Consider the following 24,115-nt stretch of genomic DNA (forward strand, 5'->3'; position numbering starts at 1 on the left):
GTCACCAAAGGTTTTTAAGAATCATACTTGTTCAATCTGGCTTGCTCATTTCAAACCATGAAAGTTACACGTGTTTTACTCTTCCTTGGAGTATTTGTGCTAAATTTTTCTAACATTCTTCTGCTAGACCAGAAAAAACAATACAGCAATGTTTAGAAAGGACAGAAAAAAACCACAAAAAACCACCAAACATGATTATTGTTAATGGATACAGGTTTTGGGGTGCCACTAAAGCCTTAGATTAGAGCAGCACACCACTTGAAGTGTATCTGCAAGGCAAGCACCTGCATCACAGAACTAAACTTTTGCCGGGGACTTCAGCAACAGAATAAAGTTTATATCACTGCATGTACAGTGTGTTTCCCCTTCGCTAATTATGCTGCAAACCTGACGTGCTCCAAGGTCTGACCAGGTGCTTTTTTTCACACTGAGGAGCCCAGAGAAGCTTCGCGTGGGTCCCGCGAGGGAGGAACCTCAACGCGCTGCCCTCGATGTGTTATCTAAAAAGCAGCTTTTACACCAACTGCCAGAGAGGACCGATGCTCCAAAAGTGTCTGTATTCCCTCAGACGCACGAGTAGGAACAACCCACAGGATCAGGATCCCTTTTTATTTCAATGGAAACACTCACGCGCGCCCGGCAGAGGAATCACCGCCCGCTCAACAACCCGGTGCTTTTCACTGCACGGAGGTCACGCAAAACCTCCGGGATGCCCGCAGCTCCCGGGGGGAATCCAGCCGGGAATCCCGCTGTACTCAACAGCGGCGAGGGGAGCCCCGAACCCCACACCTGTGGAGGCACCGCGGGGCTCACGGAGAGACCACGAGCCCCACGCAGCCGCCCGCCCTCCCCGCACGCCGTCCCGCGCGGGGTTGCGGCGGGACCCGCCCCGCGCCTCCGCTCACCGGGGGGAAACTCCGCGCCGGCCCCCAGGGGAAAGTGGGAGCCGGGGGAAAAGAGAGGGGCGCTCAGCGCTGCTGCCGCCGCTGCTTAAAAACCTCTTCCCGCCGCCGCCGCCGCGCCGCGTCCCGCTCGCTCCCTCCGCCCCGCGGAACTCGCGGGGGGCGGCCCCGCCCCGCCATGGACACACCGCCACGCGCCGCCCGTCGCCCCGCCTCCGTCCGCCGCCCATTCGCTGAGCCGCCTGCCCGTCAGCGCGAGGCGCGGCGCCGTTGGTTGGAGGAGCTGCCCGTCAAGCCGCGCCCCGCCCCCTGGCCCCGCCCTGCCCCGCCTCGCACTCCCCGGGGGGCGCTCAAACGGCCGCTTTAAGTCGCCGTCAAAATTTACTTTTAGACCCCGCCCGCTGAGCCCCGATTGGGCGGTGGGAAATCGCCTCTGCGTCGCCAGTGGCTGGAGAGAGTGCCCATAAACCTCCTAAGTGCCGCCCACCCCGATGCCGTCATCGCGCTCGATTTGTCCGCGCGCCCACGCGGCCCCGCCCCATTCCTGGCGCCGGCTTGCCCAATCAGGCGCGGCTTCTCAAGCTCTGAGGAGAAACGTGTAGAAAGGGCGGCGCTCATTGGCCAGCGCCCCATCGCTCTTTCCCCGCCCTCTTGGAGCGTACCAAGGCGGAGCGGGAGAAGGGGGGGAGAAGGGGGTGGTGTTGGTTCGTCCCGATTCCATGAGGGCCGGGGCGGGGCGCGCGCTGTCTCCCGGCATGCCGCGCGCGCCGTAGGTAGCTCCCGCCGGGACGCGCTGGGAAGGAGGGCGGGAGGGAAAAGGGAGGGAGAGAAAAAGAGTGTGGGGGGGGAGGGGGGGAAGGCGGCCGGTGCCCGATCCAAGATGGCGGTGCAGGAATCGGCCGCCCAGCTCTCAATGACCCTGAAGGTGCAGGAGTACCCCACTCTCAAGGTGGGTGCCGGGCCGCCCCCGGCGCGGGGTGGGGGGGGGAGCGCGATGCCGCCCTCAGCGTCCCGCCGGAGCAGCGCTGAGGGGGAGCCCCTTTCCTCTCCTCTGCTTTCTGCTCGCCCCCGGGAGCCCCGGGATGGAGCTGGAGAGGGATTCCCAGCGCTCAGTTCCCGTCTTGTCCCCGTTTTCCCTCCGCTTTGACGCCCCGGCTGGTGCCGCTCCGGCTGCTGCTCTTCCCATCCCCCTCCGCTGAGGGAGAGGGACGTGCCTGGAATATGCGGCTCTCCCCGGTGTCTCCGTGCCCTGAGGGGACGGGGGAGGCCCCCGGGCCACGCTGAGGACACAAAAAGAGCTGGCGGGCAGCTGGGAGAGGGAGAAGTGAGGTGCTGGTGGTGGCGGGGCGGTGTGAGGGGGGAGCGGGCTCGGGGCGAGCCGGGCTGGGGGAGAGGGTTTGGGGCGTGTGAGGAGAACATATTCCCTCAGGAACACCGGGGGCTGCCCGGAGTGCTCATCCCAGATGATTATCTGGATCTACGTGGCGTTGTTAGGAGACGTGCTGAAGGGGAGGCAGTGGAGGTGGTAGTAGAATATGGTTCCCTGGTCCCCTGAAGGTGGAGATGAGCTTGAAAATATGAAAAGGGACAAACGTGCTGGAAAAAAGGCTGGAGGCCTGTGGAGGCAAATAAGCAAAATGCAGTTTGGTAAAAGCACGGGAGTGCTCGCTGGGGTGCTGGGTCTGTCTGCAGGGTGGAGGTTTCCCAGGGCTGCATAGGTGGTCCTGGGCTTTAACCAGGTGTTGTAAAGCAGATGAAGGACTCGGCGGTGACCTTAACGCTGAGTGCCTCGGGAGCTGTTGAACTGCAAGGATGATGCTCGTAGGAATCCACAGAAACCTTTGTCTGAAGTCTTGTATTGTGTATAAAGCAGGTCTGCCACATAACAGCAGTGACTGTGGAAGGGAGCTGGGAGAAGGCTCTCTGGTGCAAAATGCTTATTTAAACATCTCTAGCGTCAGTGAATCAACATTTTGTCGCCTATAGAAGATGTTTATGCAAAGTCAACTTTGTTGTGCTGAGGTCACGCTGCGCCTTCGCACACCGAGTATTGTGTGCTCTTTGCAGTGTTGGTCTTGCAGGCTTTCAAACCATGTTCTTCTGCATGTCCTCCTCCGCTCTCCCAGCTCCCTTCTACTCGGGTCCGAGAAGCAGAAGGACAAAGTGTTGATTCCTGTTTTACATATGAAGGCTCCTTTCTGTCATCCAGAAGTACTTTAAAGCTGACAGCGTCAGGCTTATATTTTAAAATAGCTGTAAAGAGTTCTCTAGCACTTTCCACAGCCAGAAAAAATGTGAAGGCATTTAATGTTAAGAAGATAGTTTTAAGGCTGCATTTTAGATGTGTCCCAGTTGTTATCTCAGCTTTGCTTGCTACATTCCTGAAAAATTACTGGCAGTGAGGATCAGTGAGTTTTTGTTTTGCTGCTTATGACTTAAGAGCAATTGTCAAGGTGCCAGCTATTTAAAAGGTAGAGAATATTTTGGACTAATTCTTTTATTTCCACAAGCATTCTTTTTCCCAAAAAAATCTCAACAAAAATATACATAAGAGATTGGAATGTTGTTTGTAAAGTTACGAAGCTAAATAGTAAGAGGGTGAGACACCCTTCCACTGAAACTCTTAATTTCCCATTAAAGGTGATGTTTATTGATTCTTCCCAGCACCCATTCAACTTCTGGGTTGTTTCTGTAATCTTTAACAGTATTTTTCATTGTTTAAAATACCTGTCAGAACAGTGTCTGCTCAAATCTTTTGAATGTGTCCTCTGAAATGTTCTTAGCTGTGAGTCATATATCAAAACATTTTAGTGGTGGAGGTGAAAAAGCAGCAGGGAGAAATGAGCATGAAGGCTAAAGTCTACTGAAGTAAGTTGATATCAAATCCCATTTTGTTCTTTAGGAGTCAGGTGCCCACAAGTTTCTGTGGGACTGAGGCTCTGGGAATTTTTTATTTCTACTTTATTCAAATGCTGTGTAAAATGAATGTGTATCACTTTTAATTTTGTTCACCAACATAGTAGCTCAGATATTTCTCTTGGAACTCTGGACACTGGTGATTTTCCCTTATGTGAGTAAAATATAAAAGACTGCAGATTTGTATTTATATCCTTCCTGTTTCCTCCCTCTAGCTTCCTCATGCCAACATCACTAGATAATAGTTGTGTAATAGTTCTGCATTTACAGTATGTTCTACAGAGTGCTTTTCATGTGAAAGAGTGCTTCAGCCTGCAGAGGGAAATCCCTGTTCCATAGCTAAATTGTGGCTGCTGCTGGAGTGGAAATGCTTCAGCCATTCTTCAGCACATCAGCTGAGGGGAAGTAAACAGAGTTCTTCAGCTGAGCCTCGGGAGGCTGTTTTAGTGTACAAAATAATACTTGAATATTCCCCCCTCCCCACTCCAGTCCCTTCTCAAGGACAAGAAGGTTGTCAGCTATTCTTCTACCAAAGTGCTGTGGAATCCTTTTTTTTTAAAAAAAAAAGCCTACTGATAGAGAATTCTGGTCTCAGATGAGAGGATGTAACATGAAAGCTGACAAGGAATGAATGTGAACATTGTTATCGTAGTTCTTTGCTGAAACACTAATAAACAAGTGATGACAGGAAGCTGGATAATTCATCCATATCTTTAGAAGTGTGAGTAATTATTAAACTGAACTGGCAAGCTCTATGGAGTAAGACCCCAAGAGTGGAAGATGGGAGACCCAAAAGCAGGGATGATCACTTGTGAAAATGTTCTTATCTGGGCTGTTTGTGGCAAACAGTTTAGGGTCAGCTGGACTGCAACTGCTTTAAGAAACAGCTGATCAACAGGAGAACTGTAGAAACACAGGATACTTGAGCACCTTCTCAGAGCCACTCTTTGGCTTGTTTTGTTGGCAGGGGAAATACTGACAGCAGATTTAATAAGGTACTGGTTTGTCATGGAAATAAAATATTTACCTGACTGTTAGAGGGGAACATATAGGAGAACTGGATTATCTGAAGTGTGCATTGTTCCTATGCAAAGTCCACAGAATAGCTGAGGTTAGAACGGACCTCTGGAGACAGTCTAGTCCAGAGGCCTGCCCTCAAAGCGGGGTCAGCTGGAGCAGGTTGCTCAAAGCCATGTCCAGACTGTTCTCAATTACCTCCCAAGATGGAGATTCCACCCTATAGGCAAATTCATTCCGGTGTTTGACTGCTGTTGTGGTACTAAAAAAACCAGTAATCTTTTAGTTTACAAGAAATTTTCTGTGTTTCAATTTATGCCCTTTGCCTGTTGTCCTTTTACTGGGCACTGCTGAGAGTAGTCTGGCTCCATCTTCTTTACTCCCTCCATCAGGTAATTCATACACTTTGATAAGGCTAGCCCTGAGTCTTCTCCAGTTAAACAATCCTAGATCTCTCAGCCCCTCTTCAGATATCAGATGCTCCAATCTGTTAGTGATCTCCGTGGCCTTCTCTTTACTCATTCCAGTATGTCCAAGTTTCTCTTGTACTGGAGGCCCAGAACTGGACACAGCACTTTGAGTGGGTCTAACTCCTCTTTAGAGTAGAGGGGAAGGGTCACCTTCCTTGACCCCCTGGCAGTGTTTCCTAACACAGCCCAGGGTGCTGTCGGTGACCTTTGCTGTAAGGACGTGTTGCTGTCGTGGGCAACTTGTCCACCAGGACCCCAAGTGCTATTCTGCAAAGCTGCTTTCCAGGCTGTGGGACTTCAGAATGTCCTAGTGCAAGGGGGTGTTTCTTCCCAAGTGTAGGACTTGGTATTTCCCTTTGTTGAATTTTATGAGGTTCTTGTTTGCCTGTTCCTCCAGCCTGTTGAGGTCCTTATGAATGGCATCACAGCCACCTGGCATGTTAACAACTCCTCCCTCCCAGTTTTGTATCATCTGCAGACTGGAAGTGCACTCTGACCCATCATCCAGGTCACTAATGCAGGTGTCAAACAGTTCAGGTCAACTTCTTTACCCACAGAAGCAGAAAAGGTGCAAGATTAATTTTTTGTGTAATTGGTTGCTCTACTTTATTTTTTCCAGTATTTATAAGCTTTACTATAAGTTGGTTTTGAACATAACTTGGATATTATGAGTCAGAGTACTTTTGTCAAAACTTTGAGCATGTAGCAGGAAAAGTTCAGTGAAAGTGGTTCAAGCAGAACTTGAGAAGGACAGAAGTAACAGCTTGTAACATCTAGTTCACTGTAAGTACATCAATGTAAAAAATGTATATATAATGATGTTAGAACCATAGAATGCTTGGGGTTGGAAGGAACCCTAAATAAGTAATTCTAACTGCCCTGCCATGGGCAGGGACACCTTCCACTAGACCAGGTTCCTCAGTGCACCATCCAACCTGGCCTCGAACACTGCCAGGGATAGGGCATCCACAGCTGCTCTGGGCAACCTGTCCCAGTGTTTTACCACCCTCACAATAAAAAAACTTCCTAACACCTAGTCTAAACCTGCCCTCTGTCAGTTTGAAGCCATTCCCCATCATCCTGTTGCTATGTCACTCTTGTCAAAAGTCTCTCTCCACTCCCTTGTAGCCTCCTTTCTAGATTGTTACCTGATTTGTGATGTGCTTCTCAAGCAGAACATTGCAAAATAAGCTGGGTATTGGTAAGTCAGCTCTGCACTAACTCATAGTGAACACTTACACTAAATCCATATTCAGACCAGGTGCTGTGACTCACCCAGTGTGCTGAATGTCCACACTGAATAATGCGCTTCCTGTTTTGACACATCGTGTGTGTGTCAGCAAACAAGTGTGACATCTTTTGTACCGCTCTTGTTCTTCTGCACTGGGCTCTGTTCTGAGAAACACCATGTTTTGAGAAAAATGTGATACTGTGGGACTTGAGAAGAAGTTGGATGTTGTAAAGCAGCTGAAGTAGGAGTTGGCTCCCGTTGGTCTCTTTTTTCACCCCTGCCCACTCAAAATATATTTTAAAATTATTAAGGTGAGAAGAAGACACAATAAAAGGCAGTAAGTAACAGTGTGGCTGTGAGCTAGAGCTGTTGCTTGGTAGGAAAGTACTTTAGCAAAGAAAATACTTTAGCTGTGCCTGTAGGAAAATACTTTAGCAAAGATATTCTCAAACACCTCACAGAAGATCTCCTGTTAGTAGCTTCAAAGTGACCACTTAGCTGATGTTGCAATTCCCAGTTGCAGCATACTTGAGTTGTGTTTTCACAGGGCAGTGGCCTCTGATCTTGTGAGTGTGGTTTGTGTATATTTTCCGGTGTAGGAATAATGTGTTCGTACAGTAGCTGGCATGTCAGGGTCTTTAAGTGTTGATATAAAGCAAGAATATTGGTGAAATGTTTGTTTCTTTGCATAGTGGATGTTTTTCAAGACTTGGGAAACAGGAGTAAAGATAAACCTCAGATGTTTGCTAGATATTGTGATAGGAGGTAAAATGCTTCCCTGCTTGGAGTGATAGAAGTGGAGCTCTTGCTGGACGTTGTGGTTATCCAGTGTCAATTTTTATCTCTCTAAACATCTTCCCATTGTCCTTCAGTTCAGCAGTTCCTATGTTAATCAGCATAGGAGTGTGCCTTTTGGGCCCACAGATTTAGGGAAGTATTGTTTTGGTAGATGGGTATTTGCTATAAGGGTAAAGATCCATCAGCCCTTGTAAAGTCAAAAAAACTGCTCATTGTACACTTGGCCTGCCACAGCTCACAGCCTGGAGATGCACTTTATGGGAAGTGTTTGCTATCCCAGAATGGGAAATATGCTATATTATTTGCATTACTTAGAATACATTATTGCTTTTTTAAATAAGGCAAGTTTTTGTAAAGATACCTTCATTTTGATAGCCAGTAATTTAACTGCTTCACAACCTACTCTTGATTCACCTCAGCTTTTTTTTGAGTGCTCTTGGATTAACATGACTTGTAAACTAGTGAAAACTAAAGTAAGATGGATGATATATTGAGTAGAACTTTGGTCATTCATATATTCTGATGCAGGTCTCCTAATTTGAATCAATAATCGTTAATTATTTGTCTTAAGAGAAATGCTGTCACTTCTGCTGGGCTAGGTTATTTTGGGAGCAATCTGATTGGACATGGGATCTCTAGCCTAGAGGCTCCAGCCAGTACCATGGTGTCCTTCTGTGCAAACACACAGAAGGACGATGACCTCTCTCATTTGAAGAGGTGGTACTGTAATTAAAATGAACAAATATTTGGAGAAGAAAGGAGAATCAAAACAGACGGAGGGACTTTCTCAGGACACAAACGTGCTGTGTGACCTTAGCTGAGCAACTCAGCTGCTGCTTTGGACAGGAAACAATGCTTAGGTTCATGTTAGTACTCCAATACTTCTACCAAAAGAAGAAAAGAGAAGAAATGTGTTTTGAGGGCATGAGACCGGGATGGCAGCTACAAACAAGTGCGTTGGAAAGGACTGGCCTCTGATGTCCCGCGGGTGGCTCTAGACAGGGCTCTAAAATGGCTTCAACCTGCTTACATAAGGATGCAAGACAGTTTTCTGTGACTGTAAAATGGCTTAATTTTCGTGTAGGAAGCCTTGTTCAAAAGTTCATAATGTATTCAGAAACAAGTTACTTGCAGTTTGTGTAAAAGGATAATATTTGGAAGGATTATGATTGCTTCTGTTGACTAAGTATGTGTGTAGCAGATGGATAGTCAAGATTTTTTGCTGCTAATTCTCTCCTGAAGTAGCAGCTTTGAATAATATAATGATACTTTCTTTCTAGACACAGCTGCTCTAGAATACACGGTACTGTCTCCCCGAGTTGTAAAACTGACTTGTTTTTAACTAAGGCAAACTGCTAAGCTTTACACTTCAAAAACACTGAAACTGTTTTTAAAAAGAGTTATTTTTTTAAAAATCCAAATTACTTGCAACTGCATTTAGGCTTATGAAATTATTTTGTGTTGATCTATATCTCTTCAAGAGTTTATATTAATGCTTTCACCTAATTAAACCTAAATCTAGACATTATTATAAGCAAATCGTTACTGAAATATACTACTTCTCCTTTCTGTAACTTTCTTTTCCTTTTTGGATTTTGCCTAGAACAAAGAAAATCGTATTATTTCAAGGAATTGATAAGAGCTACTCATCAGAAGAATTCACTCTGTGAATAAGTGGTGATATCATTTACATTTTGGATGAGTTCAGTGCCAAATAATGATGCTGACTCTGTTCTGAAATAATCCAACACTTGTAGAGGAAAAAATGAAGTGTATAAAAATACAGAATTTCAGTAATTCTGCATGGAAATACTTAATGGTTGCTGGTTTGAGGGAAAATGTTCAGTAGTTCATTGTATCCTACCTCATTTTTCAAATGGCATCATGTCTAATAGATGTCCTCTACTTCTGTGTTGTTGAAGGTGAGCATGGTGATCTACTCTAGTCCCAAGGAAACAGCTTAATGCTCAAAGGTGTTGCTTGCAGGGTTTACTTTTCCTCTTGACACTGTTTGTTTATGAAAACTCTTCAGGAGATGCTTATTTTCTCCATGTTGCCATACTTCCTCTTTCCCAAAGTAGAACTAAGTTGTCTTTGCTTCAAGTTTTTTGAAAGGCAACTTCCTCCCTGCACTTCTCTTTCTGCTCCCTACCTGTCTGTGGCTTTCATGTAAGGGCATGATACACAGCATTTGAAAAAGCTTATTTATACCTCAGAAAGTCTTCAGCTGAATTGTCTTGGAGACCTGTAGATTCATACAAATCTCTGGTGCTTTTCAGGTGTTATAAGCTAACACAATTGAGGAGAGGAAGCACTTCATTTTTCTGACCCTTGAAAGGAGAGCATAGTTCTGTAATGGTTCCCCCCCACCTAATCTGGTAGGACTCTTTTATTTTATATTTCTTGAAACTTTTTTTTTCTTCCCACTACTTATGTGACTTCACGTACTTGATAACATTTTTCCGATTCCTCCTGCCCATGACTGAGTTAATTCGAAAATATACACAATGTAGGTATTTGTGTCTTTTAAAAATCACATTTTATGTGGGAAAGAGTTGCTTTCAGCCAGGAGACTGTAACATTGAGGAAGGATGATTCACACAGACATCTGTAAAGTCAGGATATACAGTTAAAAAGTTCCCTGCATATGAGTTGGTGCTGCTGTAAAGCTAGACCCAATTAACTTCTTTCTTTCAAATACAGAAGGAAAGTGGATGTTCTTTTACAGAACTGCAAAGCTGTGTAAAAGATGCTTGTTTCTGGTGTCTACACTGCTTTCTATGAAAGCAGTTTTTAGAAAATAAACCTTTGAAAATTCCTGTTAACAGACCTCTGGGAAATGATCTTACTTTCACCACCAAATAATTCTTCCTTCAATAGTGATGACTTTTTTGAAGTCTCACTTTTACTCTGTAATTTCCAACAATCAAGTGATACTATAAAAACTGATTTTTACTTTTTTTCTGCTGCATCTGAACTAGTTTCCGATGTGTGGTCACTGTGGGGTAGAAACTCTTTTTGGTTAATGTTGTGGTCTGAAAGAGATTGACTGGGTTGTAGTTTCCATTTTTATTTGGAGTTTTTTAGGTTCGAATCTGCATAAGTAAAGAAGGAAATTAGCCTATTGTAGTATGTGACCTAAAGGTCTAGTGTAAGGCTACAGCCTTGTGGGAGGTTAAAGGCTTACATTTTTTTGCAAAACTTTAATCATGAAAGAAACGTGTAGTTCAGTCTTTCAATATTGCTCTGTACCGGTTGGAAGAACTTGTGGGCAGCATCAAGCTGATATTTGAAGTTTCACCCAGTGGCCATTACACTTTGGCCTAACATCCTGCACCTCTAAAGGAGTAGAAATGCAGGATGTAACACTTTTTTATAAAAAGCTTATTTGGCTTGAGAAATAAGCCTGTGTCCAGTCCTCCCCCTAATTTTCTGGAAACTCTCTGATAAATGCTGGAGTAGTCTGAGGATTTTGTTGGATAGCTGTGAAAGGAAGACAAAGTAGAAGACTGTTTCAGTGCTTCTACTTTCTTAAGTAAAATTCTAGTGAGATTCTTAATATATGTAATTGATTTTTCCCTTCCAGCCAGTGGCTTATTGATGCAGAAATACTGTCCTTACTAATCAAATATAGAATAATGTCCATCAGTTAAATGTGACTTTTGAAAAGGGCATGCCATGTAAAAATACTGGAGTCTTTTTAAAATATTAGAGGAGGTGGTGAGGTGGATTTGGTTGATAGTTCATTCGCATTACTGAGTGTTTTTTGGAGATAAGCCTTACCAGGAACTCTTGCAAGAAAGAACACGGAAGTCCTTATGTGGGAAGTACCTTGTGTGGTACTGGGCAAGATAAAAAACAAACATCAAGATTTGGTAGCCAACCTCTGTAACGGTGGAAGGTTGGTGTTAGGGTTCTGCTGGCATCTCTACTGGTCTGGCTGGTATTCAACTGATTGAGCAGCCTGGAAGAGAGAGAGAGTGTGCTGAGATGGAACAGTTTCCTTGATGATACTGAGACAATCAAGGTATTACAGATTTAGCTCAAGTGTGAAGCATTCAAGAAGAAGAATGAGAGACTAAATGGATGTTAAAATAGATCAAATTCAATATATGCTAGTGTGGTGTGATGTAGTTTTTAGGTGTGGTGGAAAGAAAAGTAATCCCAGTCTTACATATATATATATATATATATATATATATAATAACTGAGTCAGAAATTATTATCATTGCTCAGTGGGATCTTGAGGTTGTAGTGAATGTTTCCTGTGAGTGGTTGGGTTAATGTAGACAAACATAGGACAGAAGTGTTGGGTAAGGGAAGAATGGAGAACCTCATTAAATAGCAATGAAAATCCATGGCTGCTGCTTCTCTCAAGAAGTATGAGTTACTCTTATTTTCTTCCTTCTCTCACCCTGAAATAGGATGTACTAGAACTGGAAAATGTCAACAGGAGGGCAAGAGTGATTAGAGATATGGAATGTCTGTCTTCAAAGAATAGTTTAGAAAGAACCTTTTCAATCTCAAGATAGATGAGAAGTATGTGGGAGAAAGTGTGTTCCCATTTTTGCTTCCAAAACAAGAACAAAAGAGTTTCAAATTAGGCTGGTTGTTGACAAGTCAAAACCAAAGAGTATTTCTTCACACACTGTGAGGCTGTGAAACATCTCACCACAGGATGTTGCAGTGCTAAAAGTCGGGTCAACAGCAACCAGCAGAGTTCATGGGTGAGAAACACTCTGTGGTGTTTCTACTATTAAACTCCCATCTCTGGCTCAAGAAAAGATGATGACAGAGGAGGACTTTTGGTCTTAGGCAATATGGCCATTCAGTTCTTCATATGGAAATGTATTTGGGGTTTAAATTAGCAATGGGGAGCTATAATTCAGTCCCTTTAGAGATGAAGTAATAAGATTAAGGTAAAAAAGTACCCCTGCAGACACTGTAATTCAGGCTTCTGCTTGAATCTGGGCTAACCTCAAAGCTGAATTGCTCAGGGCCCTGCCTAGTTCTGAAGGTTTTGAAGGGTGGAGATTCCATCCTTGCCAGCTGCTGTTCCAGTGCTTACCAATTCTCCTGGTTGAAATATTTTTTTCTTTATGTCCAACTGGAATTTTCTTCAGTGCGAGCTGTCAACTGCCGCCTTCCCTTTTGCTCTGTAACTCAGAGAAATCTGGCTGGCTCTTACCTATGACCTTCACCTTTAGGTAGTAGAAACCTTCTATCAGCTCCCAACTCCCTGTAGCCTTCCCTTCTGTGAGTAAAACAAGCCTGCCTCTTTCAGCTTCTCTTGGGTTTTGTATCCTCCAAGCAGCTCACTGTTGTGGTGGCAGCCTTCTGGACTCCTTCCAGTTTGTCAGCATCTCTTCTTTAATAGGAGGGGGAAATGACCTGAAAACCAGACTCAGTATTCCAGATGAGTCTGCAGGAGTGCTGAGCATAAACAATCACTCCTCTCAGCCCACTGCCTTTAGTCTTGCCAATGCAGCCTGGGATGTGGTGAACTTTCATTGCCACAAGAGTCTGTAGCTGGTTCATGTCCAACCTGCTGTCCATCAGAACCTCTACACCTTTTCCTGCAGAGGTGATCCTCACCCGTTACTCCACAGTGTGTGCTAAAGGTGGTTTTGTGCCCGGTGCAGGGCCCTGGTTTTTCCTTTGATTGCATTTCATGGAATTCTTGGTGTGTTTCTCCAGCTTGTTGTTCCTTCTGAATGGCAGATCTGCCCCCCAGCATTGCCAAGCACTCCACTCACTCTGTGAGCTTTCTGATTGTGTGTTCCATAGCACCAATGGGTGAAGATGACACATGTGTGTTGGAGCTGATAACATTCCTTGGGAATCAAGCAGTACTTGTAATTGGCCACCAGGAAGCTTTTGAACCCCCAACCATTATTGTTTGAGCTTGGCCCTCCAGTCAGTCCCTAACCTGTCTTGTATTCCAGCCATTGAGTCCACATTTCCCCAGTTTGGCTACAAGGGTATTGTGGTGTGAAAAACCTCACTAGTATTGTTATTCAGGGCTGCCAGTGCACTCCTGCCATTCAGAGATAGTCCATCACTGAAAGCAGTGTTGTCCAGCCTGAGCTGGTTATGGCAAATCTGGGCTGGTTATTCCTAGTCACCTTTATAAGCTTGGAAATGGTTTCCATATGAATTTTTGTTTTAATGTAACTTTCCCAAGAACTGAGATGAGGCAGACCAGCCTGTAGTTTCCATGATCTTCCGGGTTCTCTTTTTGGAGTAGAGGTAGGAAGCTTGCCCTTTTCAATCTCTGACAACTTCCCTTGTTCACCAGGACATTCCAGCAATGGTAGCAGCTTTGCAGTGTCATCTGTGAGCTCCCTCCTTCCCTTTTGCTCCCATGTACCGTGTATCTTCAGCTTGCTTTGGACCTCCTGTGTGAATAGTACCTCTCTCCCCAGACTCAGTTGCTCATAGATGATCAGGAGGGCTTAGGAGAAGACCTTATCAGTAAAGACAAGGCATTTAGAACTAAGACTTTCTGTTCTCCTTTGTTGCTGGGTCACAAACTCAGTTCTGTAGATGCTTTTCTTCATCTTTCTTATGCTTCTCCTGTTTCTATAGAGCCCTTGTAGTTCCGGTTACTTATTTGAACTCTAGATGAATAAACTGGATGTGTGTGTTGGCTCTGATGGTAATGAGTGCTGGATTTCTAGCTGTGACTTTTTCCTCCGTTGTGGCTGGAGGACCACAACACCTCTGCAAAGAAGACCTTGCCACAGTTCATGTTTGTTCTGTTATGCTGCACTCTCCCCCGAGCAGAGAGCCCTTGGGCAGTGTATGTATCCAATTTGTTTGGAAACCACAGGTGCTTAATGAGGGAGTGACTGTGTCAGTTGGAGAAGCTGTGAATGTGCAACAAGGCAAAAACTTCGCTACATTCTCGAAATGCCATTAAGCTGCCTAATGGAATTCAAGGTGCTAAAAGGAGCCTGAGTCCAGTCTGAATGTCTGACTTCCACCAACATAAATGCCATTGAGGTAGCAAAGCCTTTTAAGCTTTGATCGCTATAATTAATGAACTTTTATGAGGGGAAAAGGATTTGCATTCTCCTCTCCCCTTCGATATTTTTAAAGGCTATAGATGGTATGTTCTTGTTGCAAGTTTTGTAAAGCCAGTGTTCTGTGAGCCTGTAGAGATAAGCAAGAGCTGGGGTGAGAGTGTGATCAGCTGCTGTTTCTGTTTATTTGATTAATTGATGGAGTGCTAAGTGTGTGCACATAGATACATTGAGAAAACCTTGAAAAGAAAAATGAAGACTCTCATTAAAATGTTGATAGTGAGTGTGAAAACAATATGCATTGTAGGATGCTGTGTAACGGATTGGCTGGTTTAGAACCACAGAATGGTTTGGTTTGAAGGGACCTTAAAGATAATATAGTTCCAACCTCCCTGCCATGTCTATTAGACCCAATTGCTCCAAGCCCAATCCAGCCTGGTCTTGAACACTTCCAGGGATGCGGCATCCACAGCTTTGCTGGGCAACCTGTTCCAGTGCTTCACCACCCTCACAGTAAAGAATTTCTTCCTAGTATCTAATCTAAACCTGCCCTCTGTCGGTTTAAAGCCATTCCCCCTTGTCCTGTCACTCCATGCCCTTGTCAAAAGCCCCACTCCAGCTCTCCTGGAGCCCCTTTAGACACTGGAAGGTGCTAGAAGGTCTCCTTGGAGCCTTCTCTGCACCAGGCTGAATAGCCCCAGCTCTCTCAGCCTGTTTTTATTGGAGAGGTGCTCCAGCCCTCTGATCACCTTTGTGGGCTCCGCTGGACTTGCTCCATGTCCATGTCTTTCTCACGTTTGGGGCTCCAGAGCTGGATGCAGCACTGCTGGTGGGGCTTCACGAGGGCAGAAAAGAGGGGGGAAGTTGCCTCCCTTGACCTGCTGGTCACACTTGTCTTGATGCAGCTCAGGATGCAGTTGGCTTCATATTGTTTATATTTTGTTAAATATTTATTTTCAGGCTGATAATTAACACTTGAGAAGTGTATACAGTTTGCTAACCATCAGGTTACAATATATGTAAGCATTTAATGCTGGCTTTTCCCTCCCTAGTTTTAATATGTATTCAAAAAACTCAAGAAAATGGAATCATTTAGGATTATTGAAAACTGTATTTTAATGAAAATGTATTTAGTATTAAATTCACTATATTTAAGGGTATTTCAAGTTACATTTGATGTAGCTTGTGAAAAGTTTGCCTGCAGTTGCCCAATTTGAACAGTTTTAGCCACTCCATGATTTTAGAACTTTCAATCTTGGTTTGGTACCTTATTGGCATTCATGGGCTTTTTGGGCTGAAGGCCAGGCAGTAAACATCACAGTTGAGTGCGTGCTTAAAAACTGCCTCAGACATCCTGAGCTCTGCAGCTTTCTACTGCCTGCACTCCACAACCAACATGTGGCTCTCAGGGCAGTCTGTCCTCCTCTTCCACCAGTTCAAGCTTGTAGATCCACAAGGATCCTCTCCTGAGTCTTGTCTCCACAGCTAGAGGTTGCTGGAGCGTGTTCTGGGAGAGCACACCAGTTTTCTGCCTTTCTAAAACCAGTGAAGTAACTCCTGAAATGAAGAAAATATCAGGTTAATCAGTTTTCTCTGCCTCTCTGTTGGCATTTAGCACCTGGAAACAGGCACACTGCAGAAGCCTCCAGCCAAGTAGACTTTCCTTCATATCACAGCAAAATTTTGATCTTGGAATAACTTATGTTACTGTCATTTTACCCCTTGTGTAGGCTATTCTAACTTCAGTCAAATTCCTTTTCACTAGATTTAAGTTTGACCTGGTTTAGTACATGCTGAAGTTGAATAATGTGTCTGCAGCTGTGGAAGCTGATGAACAAAAGGAGCAGAATCTGTTTAGTGACACTGGATTTAAATGTGCTGCCCACTAGTATTTTACAACTCTCCTTTGTATCCTCTTGTGTGTTCATGGTATGAACCAGCTGGGTGTGGTTTTTCAAGCTCTAACGAGTCAGACAAGTTGGTATTGTGTTTATACAGAACACATTCTGGTCAGTACTTGCTGCTTTATTTCAAATTTTTTTGATGTTTGGTAACTCATTCTTTTTTCTTAAGGTAATGCTTCCCTAGGCAGAGTTCTGTAGGTCACTTTTTCCCCTAAAGACTGTGTAGTTCAGGCTGGGTCACAGAATGGTACTGGCAGGAAAGATTGAAGGTCTCTAACAACTAATGATATTTAAATTTTGCACCTGTCTCTTGATCCAAAAAGTTTGGTGTTCACTGTTTTCTAAACAGGAACTGAAAATTAAAGTGAACCATAATTAAGAATTTTTAGAATTGCATTGTCCAGAAAACTTTATGTTCTCCTTCCATTTACTTTCATTATTGGAGGGGAAAAATGAACTTATTGGTACAGAGCCTGTAACTTTGGAAGAGTTCTGCAGTAAAGCAAACCAGTACTGGGCAGCAGAATCTTTTGGAGCCTTGGAACTGTAGGAGTAACAAAAGAACCAGTGGATCAAGATGCAAAGTAGAGATAAAATGCTTTCTCTGAAAGGAATGTAGCAGTTGCAATTTCTAAATTTTGGCATCCATAGAATCTAGTCCTGTAAAGAGAGTGTGAAAACTGTACCTGGGGACAATTTACAAATATCCTCTTAAAAACTGATGGCTCTATAGTAAGAAACAAGTGCTTGTGCAAATTATGAAAAGCTGTGGTAAAGAATATTTACTGCCAGCTTCAGTTATGCAAATAATTTCGTTGTACCTTTCATTTCCCTTGTTATTGGTACACTAAAGTTATGTTTTGCAATATGTTTTTTATTTACTTCTCAGAGTATATGGCAGAGCAGTTCAACTCACAGCCTCTTCCACACAGGATAGTCAGATCATTTTTAGGGTAGAGGGGAAAAAAATAAAACAACATTCAAAAACCTATTGCACCTAGATGCATTCTAAATGATATATAATGATGCCAGCTGAAAATGAAAGTTCAATTGTTCTAAATGTCATATGAACACAAACTGTGCCAGAAATCTGCACACTAAAGAGACAGAGCACAGGAAACTGGAGCTGTTATTGCTCTTGCAATAGGAACTGCAGATAAGGAACTAGGGAAAAGGGAGATTAAACATGGACGTTTTTTCAAACTGACTAAGATCTGTGTCCTGCTCAAAATTTAACAGAAGCACTTCCTGTAGTCAAAAAGTAGTAGCTTGTGCAAGTTTTGATTGATGTAGCTTTGCAGTGTGGCATGGAAAGCTGATTAACAAAATACTTGCAGAAATGTTCTTCAGTGAACAGTAAGAAAAATGCAGGGGGAGGAAAGCGAAAAAGTTGTCTTAATGCTGTCTGGCATCAAGTCTTGGAAATAAGTTTCCGTGCTCAAAAGCTTCAGATGTCAAAATAATGGCCCCCCAAAACATCCCTTCTGTCTATGAGGCTCTAAAATGTTTCCTACTTTTTGTGAAATGGAGGAATGAGAGTTGTAGATCGAATAAAAGATGGTTATATAGGCAACTAAGTAGGCGTTGAAGCCTGTTAATTGTGATGGTTTATGTGGTTTGAGTTTTGGGTGGGTGTACTGCTGGGATTTTAGGGCAAGATGTATAAGGAAAATAATTGTTTTAGCTTGATGCTTCCTGTGCTAAAGGCTTGTTCTGACATTTGTTTAGTTCTTAGTTTGAGATGCCAAAAACCATTAAATAGATCATTTCAGTGTTCCTGAGAGGAAGAAGAGAGCCCTTTCATATCTTATCAGGAGTATCCTTGTGTTACATTTCTACTACAAATAAGAACAACCTACTGTAGGTCATGCAAAGTCTTGGAAAGCAAATGCTTACTCTGAACCAAACTGTTCTCTAATAGGGAACTGCAGTGATTAATGTAGTAACCTCTTTCCTAATGGAGCCTAAAAGGAGTGTGGCCCCTGGGGACACTTTCTTGCATGCGAAAGATTAGAGTGAGGAAAATGGAGACCTTGATATAATTGATTAGAAGTTATATGCTTGAAAGATTTGTAATCAAACATAAATGTGATACGTACCAAACAGGGCACTGATTCGCGTTTCCTGTTTTACCTGTAACGTGTGTAATCTGATTGCTGGTGAAATTATGCCTTTGATTAATGGAAAAGCAATCAGGATTATCATAACTACCTGAAAGAACATCTCATGGAGTTTTTCAAGATAAAAGATTCAGATTAATTAAGTGTACAACGCTGGAAAGCTTTTTAAAATTCCCATTTCTGTGAAGTAATAGACCTTCTTGTCCAAATTGCTTGTGCTGTCACTGTAGTGGAAACAACATGATGGGAGCAGCTTAACATTTACTGGAAGCTTTTCCCAAATCATTCACCAGGCTGTAGACTACTCCCATATATGTGTCCTTAATGGCCATCAGTAGCAGTTTAGATACGACTGTCCCATAAAGGTGTGGAACAAGTAGGGCAGGAGACCTCCCAGACTGGTTGATCTCACCCAGGAATGAAGCCTGGGTGAGAGGAATTTAACCAACTTAGTCATACAGGGCTTTATCACTAAATGAAAATTTACAGGGAATTTCTCTTGGTGTTCCTTGTAGTCCGAGGGGAAGTAATGTTCAAAAGTAGTCTTTTGTGGGCAGAAGTATGTAGGAGTCCTATTAGGTTTCCTGAATAACTGTTGGTGTACTATATGTACGTTTTTTAGTAGTCAATATGCATTATAGATGCTTTCTCAAAGGTAACTTTTTCTTTAATGAATTCCTGAAGGAAAGAAATGTAAACTTAAAAAAAATCAAGTGCTGAAGGGTGATCTCTTGGTTGTAGTTTAACTTGTAGCTTTCCTTTTGTAGGGACCCATTTGTCTTTGCTTTCTGTTCTCCCTGGACTGTTTCCATCAGTGCTTGCCACAGCCAAAGCAGGATAGGTAAAACTGGTACCAGAAAAGAAACTGCAGTATTTATGTCCTATCATTTTTTCATAATCTTTGAAGTGTCAGGTCCTTGCTGAGAGGCCTTAAATAAGGACTTCGATACGAGAACTCAAGTTCAATTAGTGACCTCTAGTCTCCCGGAACCAAGGTGTGCTTTGGGGGTGCATCAGATGAAATCATCAGTCTCTCTAAACTCTAGAGGACCTGACTGTTTTAAATACAGAAGTTCTGATGACTTGCTATTTCCCGTTCAGGTGCCGTACGAAACACTGAACAAACGATTCCGGGCCGCCCAGAAGAACATTGACCGGGAGACCAGCCACGTCACCATGGTGGTGGCAGAGCTGGAGAAGACACTGAGCAGTTGTCCTGCCGTGGACTCAGTCGTCAGTCTCCTGGATGGAGTAGTTGAAAAGCTCAGCGTTCTGAAACGCAAGGTAGGTGGTGTTCTGCCTTCCCTGCTTGGTCTTTGCAGGGCGAACAGAAGCAGTTTTCTGCAGTGCTGTCTGCTCGGGTTTTCTTCTCCAGATAACGAGTGTTACTGGCACTTCAAATGAAGGCCTTGGAGCGCACACTGAAATCTTGCTTTGCTGTGCTTGTGAAACGTGACTCGGTGTTCCACGACTAAGCATAACAAACCTCTGTTGAGAGGTAAAATTAATACGTGTTTTTAGTCCTGAAAAGGAATTTTGCTACCCACAAAAAGAAATAGTAGCAAAATTAATTGATTTGTATGAGTTCCTGCTTGTCTAATGGAAAGCTTTGTGCCAGTAGCATTAATTGATCACTCAAAGAGCAAAACAGGTAGAAGATGAAGCTGAAAAATGTTTGACCTCCAGTACAGGAATAGATGTATGCAGTGCTGAGGCTTCTTTGCAGAAGAAAGTGGGAGTTGTCCTTAATTGTTACTTGAAATTTTTATTATAAACACTAAACTTGCAAGTTGAAAGATTCCTAGGGAATATTAAGAGCATTTTAAACAAAATTCGGCAAGATAACCTGCTCCTAACTGTTAAGCTTGAACAAAATACAGCCAGCCTTTCGTACCTTTACCACATCTTTCTTAGAAAAAGATGTATATGTTCTTAGAAAAAGAAGTATAAGCCATCCTTATTTTGGATGGGAATATTATTCATCCTGAGAGTCATCAGAACACTTACTTGAAACAAGTCTTGCAGAAAAATGAAAATAGCTCTGTCGCCTGACTTTAAAGCAGTGCTTCTCCAAAAATAAACAGATGAAACATAGTAGCAGAGTCATTTCATTAAAACTGAAATGAAATAACCAACAGATATAAATCTTGAGACAGTATTAAGTGAAGCATCAAAATACCTTGGAGCTTTGTAACATGAAAATAACGCTGTCATGTATGTTGATTTGGGGTTTTCTGCTTGAACAAGTCAGCTGGGTTGAAAAGCTCTTCTGCAAAAGACTTCATAAATTAATTGCTCTTTTCATCTTTGGATTGTGAGACTTAAAGAGGTCTTGAAGGATATGGTTTTTTTTTCACTTCTCCATTACTTACAGAAAGAAATAAGTGCTATTTCTGAGAGAAGTGTTGGATTTTGCTTGTAGGTGTGTAGTAATGATGTGGAGGAGTAAAAGTTATTTACTTGTTAAATCTTTGCTGACTGTGGGGGTGTGTCTGAAGGCATTGCCTAATGTTTTGGGTGCAAAGTTCCATTTTAATGTAATTGCTCATTTGTTTTTGATTGCCTGAAAGACTGGAGAATCTTGTAGCTGCTCAGAAATAACAAAAGGCAAAAAAAAAATTGTTTAATAGTAGAAGTCTTCTGAAATACAAAGGTCTTGTTTCTGTTCCAAACCCTTCTCTCCCAACTGTCTTCTCTGTAATCTCTGCCCCAAGCAAAATGATTGTTTTCTTTAGGGCCTTTGGACCCTGTGGGATCTCTGTTTCCTCCTGTGCTTAGACAAGGATCTGATGAACTGCTGAGATGACCATAATAGAATTAGATGGTTCCTTTATTTAACACCTTACTCACTCTTAAAAGAGAGGTTTTCAACGCAGCAGGTTTCTTGGGTTCTGAAAATGATCCTGGGGAAACCTAGGCCTTTGTGTTTTTCCCTTTGTATCCTGTTAGTATGCTTGTTCCCTCAAGTTCTATTAATGTCCAGCAGGGCAGGTCCAGATAGACTTGGTTCAGAGAGTTTTGAAAAGGATCTGTAGCCTTTCTGAATGTGCTAGAAGGATGAAAAACCCAGCAAGAGCTGTGTAAGTCCAGATACAAACCCATATAAGCAGAGCCCTTTGGAATGAGAAAGGGTCTAACCTTTGTGCCTGGCTGGCTTGAATTCTCTTAGTTGTATTCAGAATATTTCTCAAGGTTACCTTCACATCTGGTAACACTGCAGACATCTAAAAAATGAAAGCGAGCTTTAGCTTGAGTTACTCTTTGCTTGCTGAATGGGAAAAGACTCAGTTTGTAACTTAAAGTACTTATCTCCAAACTGTATGTTACAAAATAAAGCTAAATTCAGTAATAGAACTCAGACTTCAGTAATAAAAATAACTCAAGGTACAAATGTTTACATGGATTTTAGTAAAAGACTCGTGTATAGTGACTAAGGTTTTAGATACTTGAGCTGGGTATCAAGGGCCAGATCAGAGTCAGGCTTAATTGGGGCAAATTTTTGGTGGGAGCTTCTTGCACAAGTTTTCTCTTATTTCACTTTGCTTTTCAAACACTGATCCTTCCAGAAAAAGTGTCTATATAGGCAGGCATGGTAAACACAACTAGAACCAACCTGTGCTGCCAGGGCTGGAGCTCTTATCCAAGAATGACACTGTAGCCTGAATAACTTGAGTGCTGGGAAGGCAGCTGTGTCAGCACAGAGTGCAAGGGGGGCTGCCAAAAGCCCGCCAGGTGATTTGGGCTGTGCTGGGCTGGCAAACCTGCCTGTGCCTTTCCTGTGCAGTTATTCAAACCCAAGCCAGCGAGTTTAAAGTCACCACAAGGCAACCCAACCTGCAATTGCATCACTGGTGATGGATTCCAGGTGGGAAAGCTACTAACCATCCTCTGCTGGTTTGCCTTTACCTTAGCAAGCATATAAAGGTACTGCCAGCCTTCTGGAGTTCTTGTAGCCTGGCATGACCCAGAGTTGTCACGTGCTGTGTACTGAGTCAGCAAGCTTGGAGTGACGAGGTGTCTGTCATAAAATTGCCTGGAAAAATCAGCAGCACAGCCATTCAGCCATGTAACTTTAAGGCTGAAGGGAAGCAAGTATGCGCTGAGTGCTTGTTTTTTAATAAAAAAAAAAAAAATGTGGAGATGTGTTGGGGTGTGTGTTTCGTGCTGGATATGCCAGTATGTTGCTTTAAAAATGTCATTCCCCTAGGCAAATGTATTTTCCTAAGTAAGGCTCCCTAACAGTGGATTCATGCTTCCACAGCAGCAGAGTTAAATAAAATAGTACCACTTTAACAAAACTGATGATTTTTAGAAAACTACTCTTTGGTCCTTGCATCACAGGTGCCAGGAGGCCAACTGTTTGTATAATTTTCATTATTGCATGACTGATTAAAATGGCTCCAGTGTATTAGAAGTAATGTGGGTTTACTCTGCATCACTCCTCAGTAGAACTAATTCAGCAGGACAGCTGCTGGAGGAAGGAGCCATACATAGGTTAGAGGTGGAAATTTTGCTTTCAAATGCTTGGACCAGGTGACTGCAAACCCCCACAAAGCACTTTGCAGGCTATTACAGCAGTTGCTGCTGCAGGTGATACTTTGCCGGTTTTGGACGAATTGCAAATTAAGCAGAAAAATGTATATATTCATAATGTCAAATAAGTCAAAACCTATTTCTGTGCAAGAATGTCTCAGAACCGGACCAGCCATGCTCAAACTTATGCACTGCCATAGGAAATGTATTTCTAAATGAAAGAACGCTGCTGGGAGTAACTGTAGAGAGTGCTATGTAAACGGTGCTTACAAACAATTACCCTGGAGATTGAAAATGCATCCCTCTTCACTGTTAATTTTTACTTTTCAGGCCGTTGAATCAATCCAGGCTGAAGATGAAAGTGCAAAGCTCTGCAAACGCAGGATTGAGCACCTGAAAGAACACAGTAGTGACCAGCCAGCTGCTGCAAACATGTGGAAGAAGAAGCGCATGGATCGGATGATGGTGGAGCACCTCCTACGCTGCGGCTACTACAACACAGCCGTAAAGCTGGCGAGGCAAAGCGGCATCGAGGTGGGCAGCAGTGTGAACTAACTAACAAAGGGGTGCTAAAGAGCAACTTGGCAAATAGAAAAAAAGCTGCTTTTAGCCTTGTAGCAGTTATTTTCATGTATTGGTATGTTTATCTGTTAATCTTTTTAGGCTTGAGTTTGCTCGCCTTACTCGACGTAAATTGTGTTTTAACGTATTAAATAAGTAAAAACTGAAGGTGTAGTTTTCAGTCACAAATTAAATGCTCTCAGATAAACACCTTGCCCTCTTAAAACTCAGATTAATTCTCAAATGTCATACAGAATTTCTTGTTAGAGGTCCCTAGGCTGCTGATTAAGCAGTTGGTGGAGCTTCCCATCTGTCTAGCCACACTCAGATGATATGTGTAGGTGACCAGACTGAGCAGAACAGCATATGCTGATTGCAGGAGCAACTGTTCTGTTGTATCATCCTACTATTTAATGCATTGAGAGGAAGGCTGGTTTTTACTTGGGAAAATATATTTTGATACAATTTGGGTTTTTTAGTAGCCAGTTTATCTTGTATGGTCCATAGAAAGGTTTTGCTGCTTTGCTTATTTCACCATTCCATGAGATTTGCTTTACTTTTCACTAGTTGGTTTTGCTTTGGTATCACAGTGGGTTATGAAGTCTTTGGAGATTGTATACTTTGGTGTAGCTTCTTTA

General features: G+C 43.1%; 1 protein-coding gene across 6 annotated transcripts in view; it reads left to right on the forward strand.

Annotated features, from left to right (window-relative positions):
- Positions 1-1,591: 1,591 nt before the first annotated feature.
- MAEA (macrophage erythroblast attacher) overlaps positions 1,592-24,115 on the forward strand; it is a 50,371-nt gene continuing 27,847 nt past the window's right edge. For 2 of the 6 annotated variants that reach the window (XM_017820743.1, XM_017820744.1), the window contains exons 1-3: positions 1,722-1,851; positions 19,485-19,667; positions 23,247-23,450. In XM_017820743.1, the coding sequence (XP_017676232.1) occupies positions 1,783-1,851; positions 19,485-19,667; positions 23,247-23,450 (456 nt within the window). In that variant the 5' untranslated portion in view covers positions 1,722-1,782. Of the gene's footprint in view, positions 1,676-1,721; positions 1,852-9,613; positions 9,713-11,285; positions 11,362-19,484; positions 19,668-23,246; positions 23,451-24,115 lie in introns of those variants that run through there. The other 4 variants (XM_017820745.1, XM_017820746.1, XM_017820747.1 and 1 more) reach the window with 4 other exon arrangements.

The sequence above is a fragment of the Lepidothrix coronata genome, unplaced genomic scaffold (assembly GCF_001604755.1).
Source record: "Lepidothrix coronata isolate B3197 unplaced genomic scaffold, Lepidothrix_coronata-1.0 Scaffold85, whole genome shotgun sequence".
NCBI lineage: Eukaryota > Metazoa > Chordata > Aves > Passeriformes > Pipridae > Lepidothrix > Lepidothrix coronata.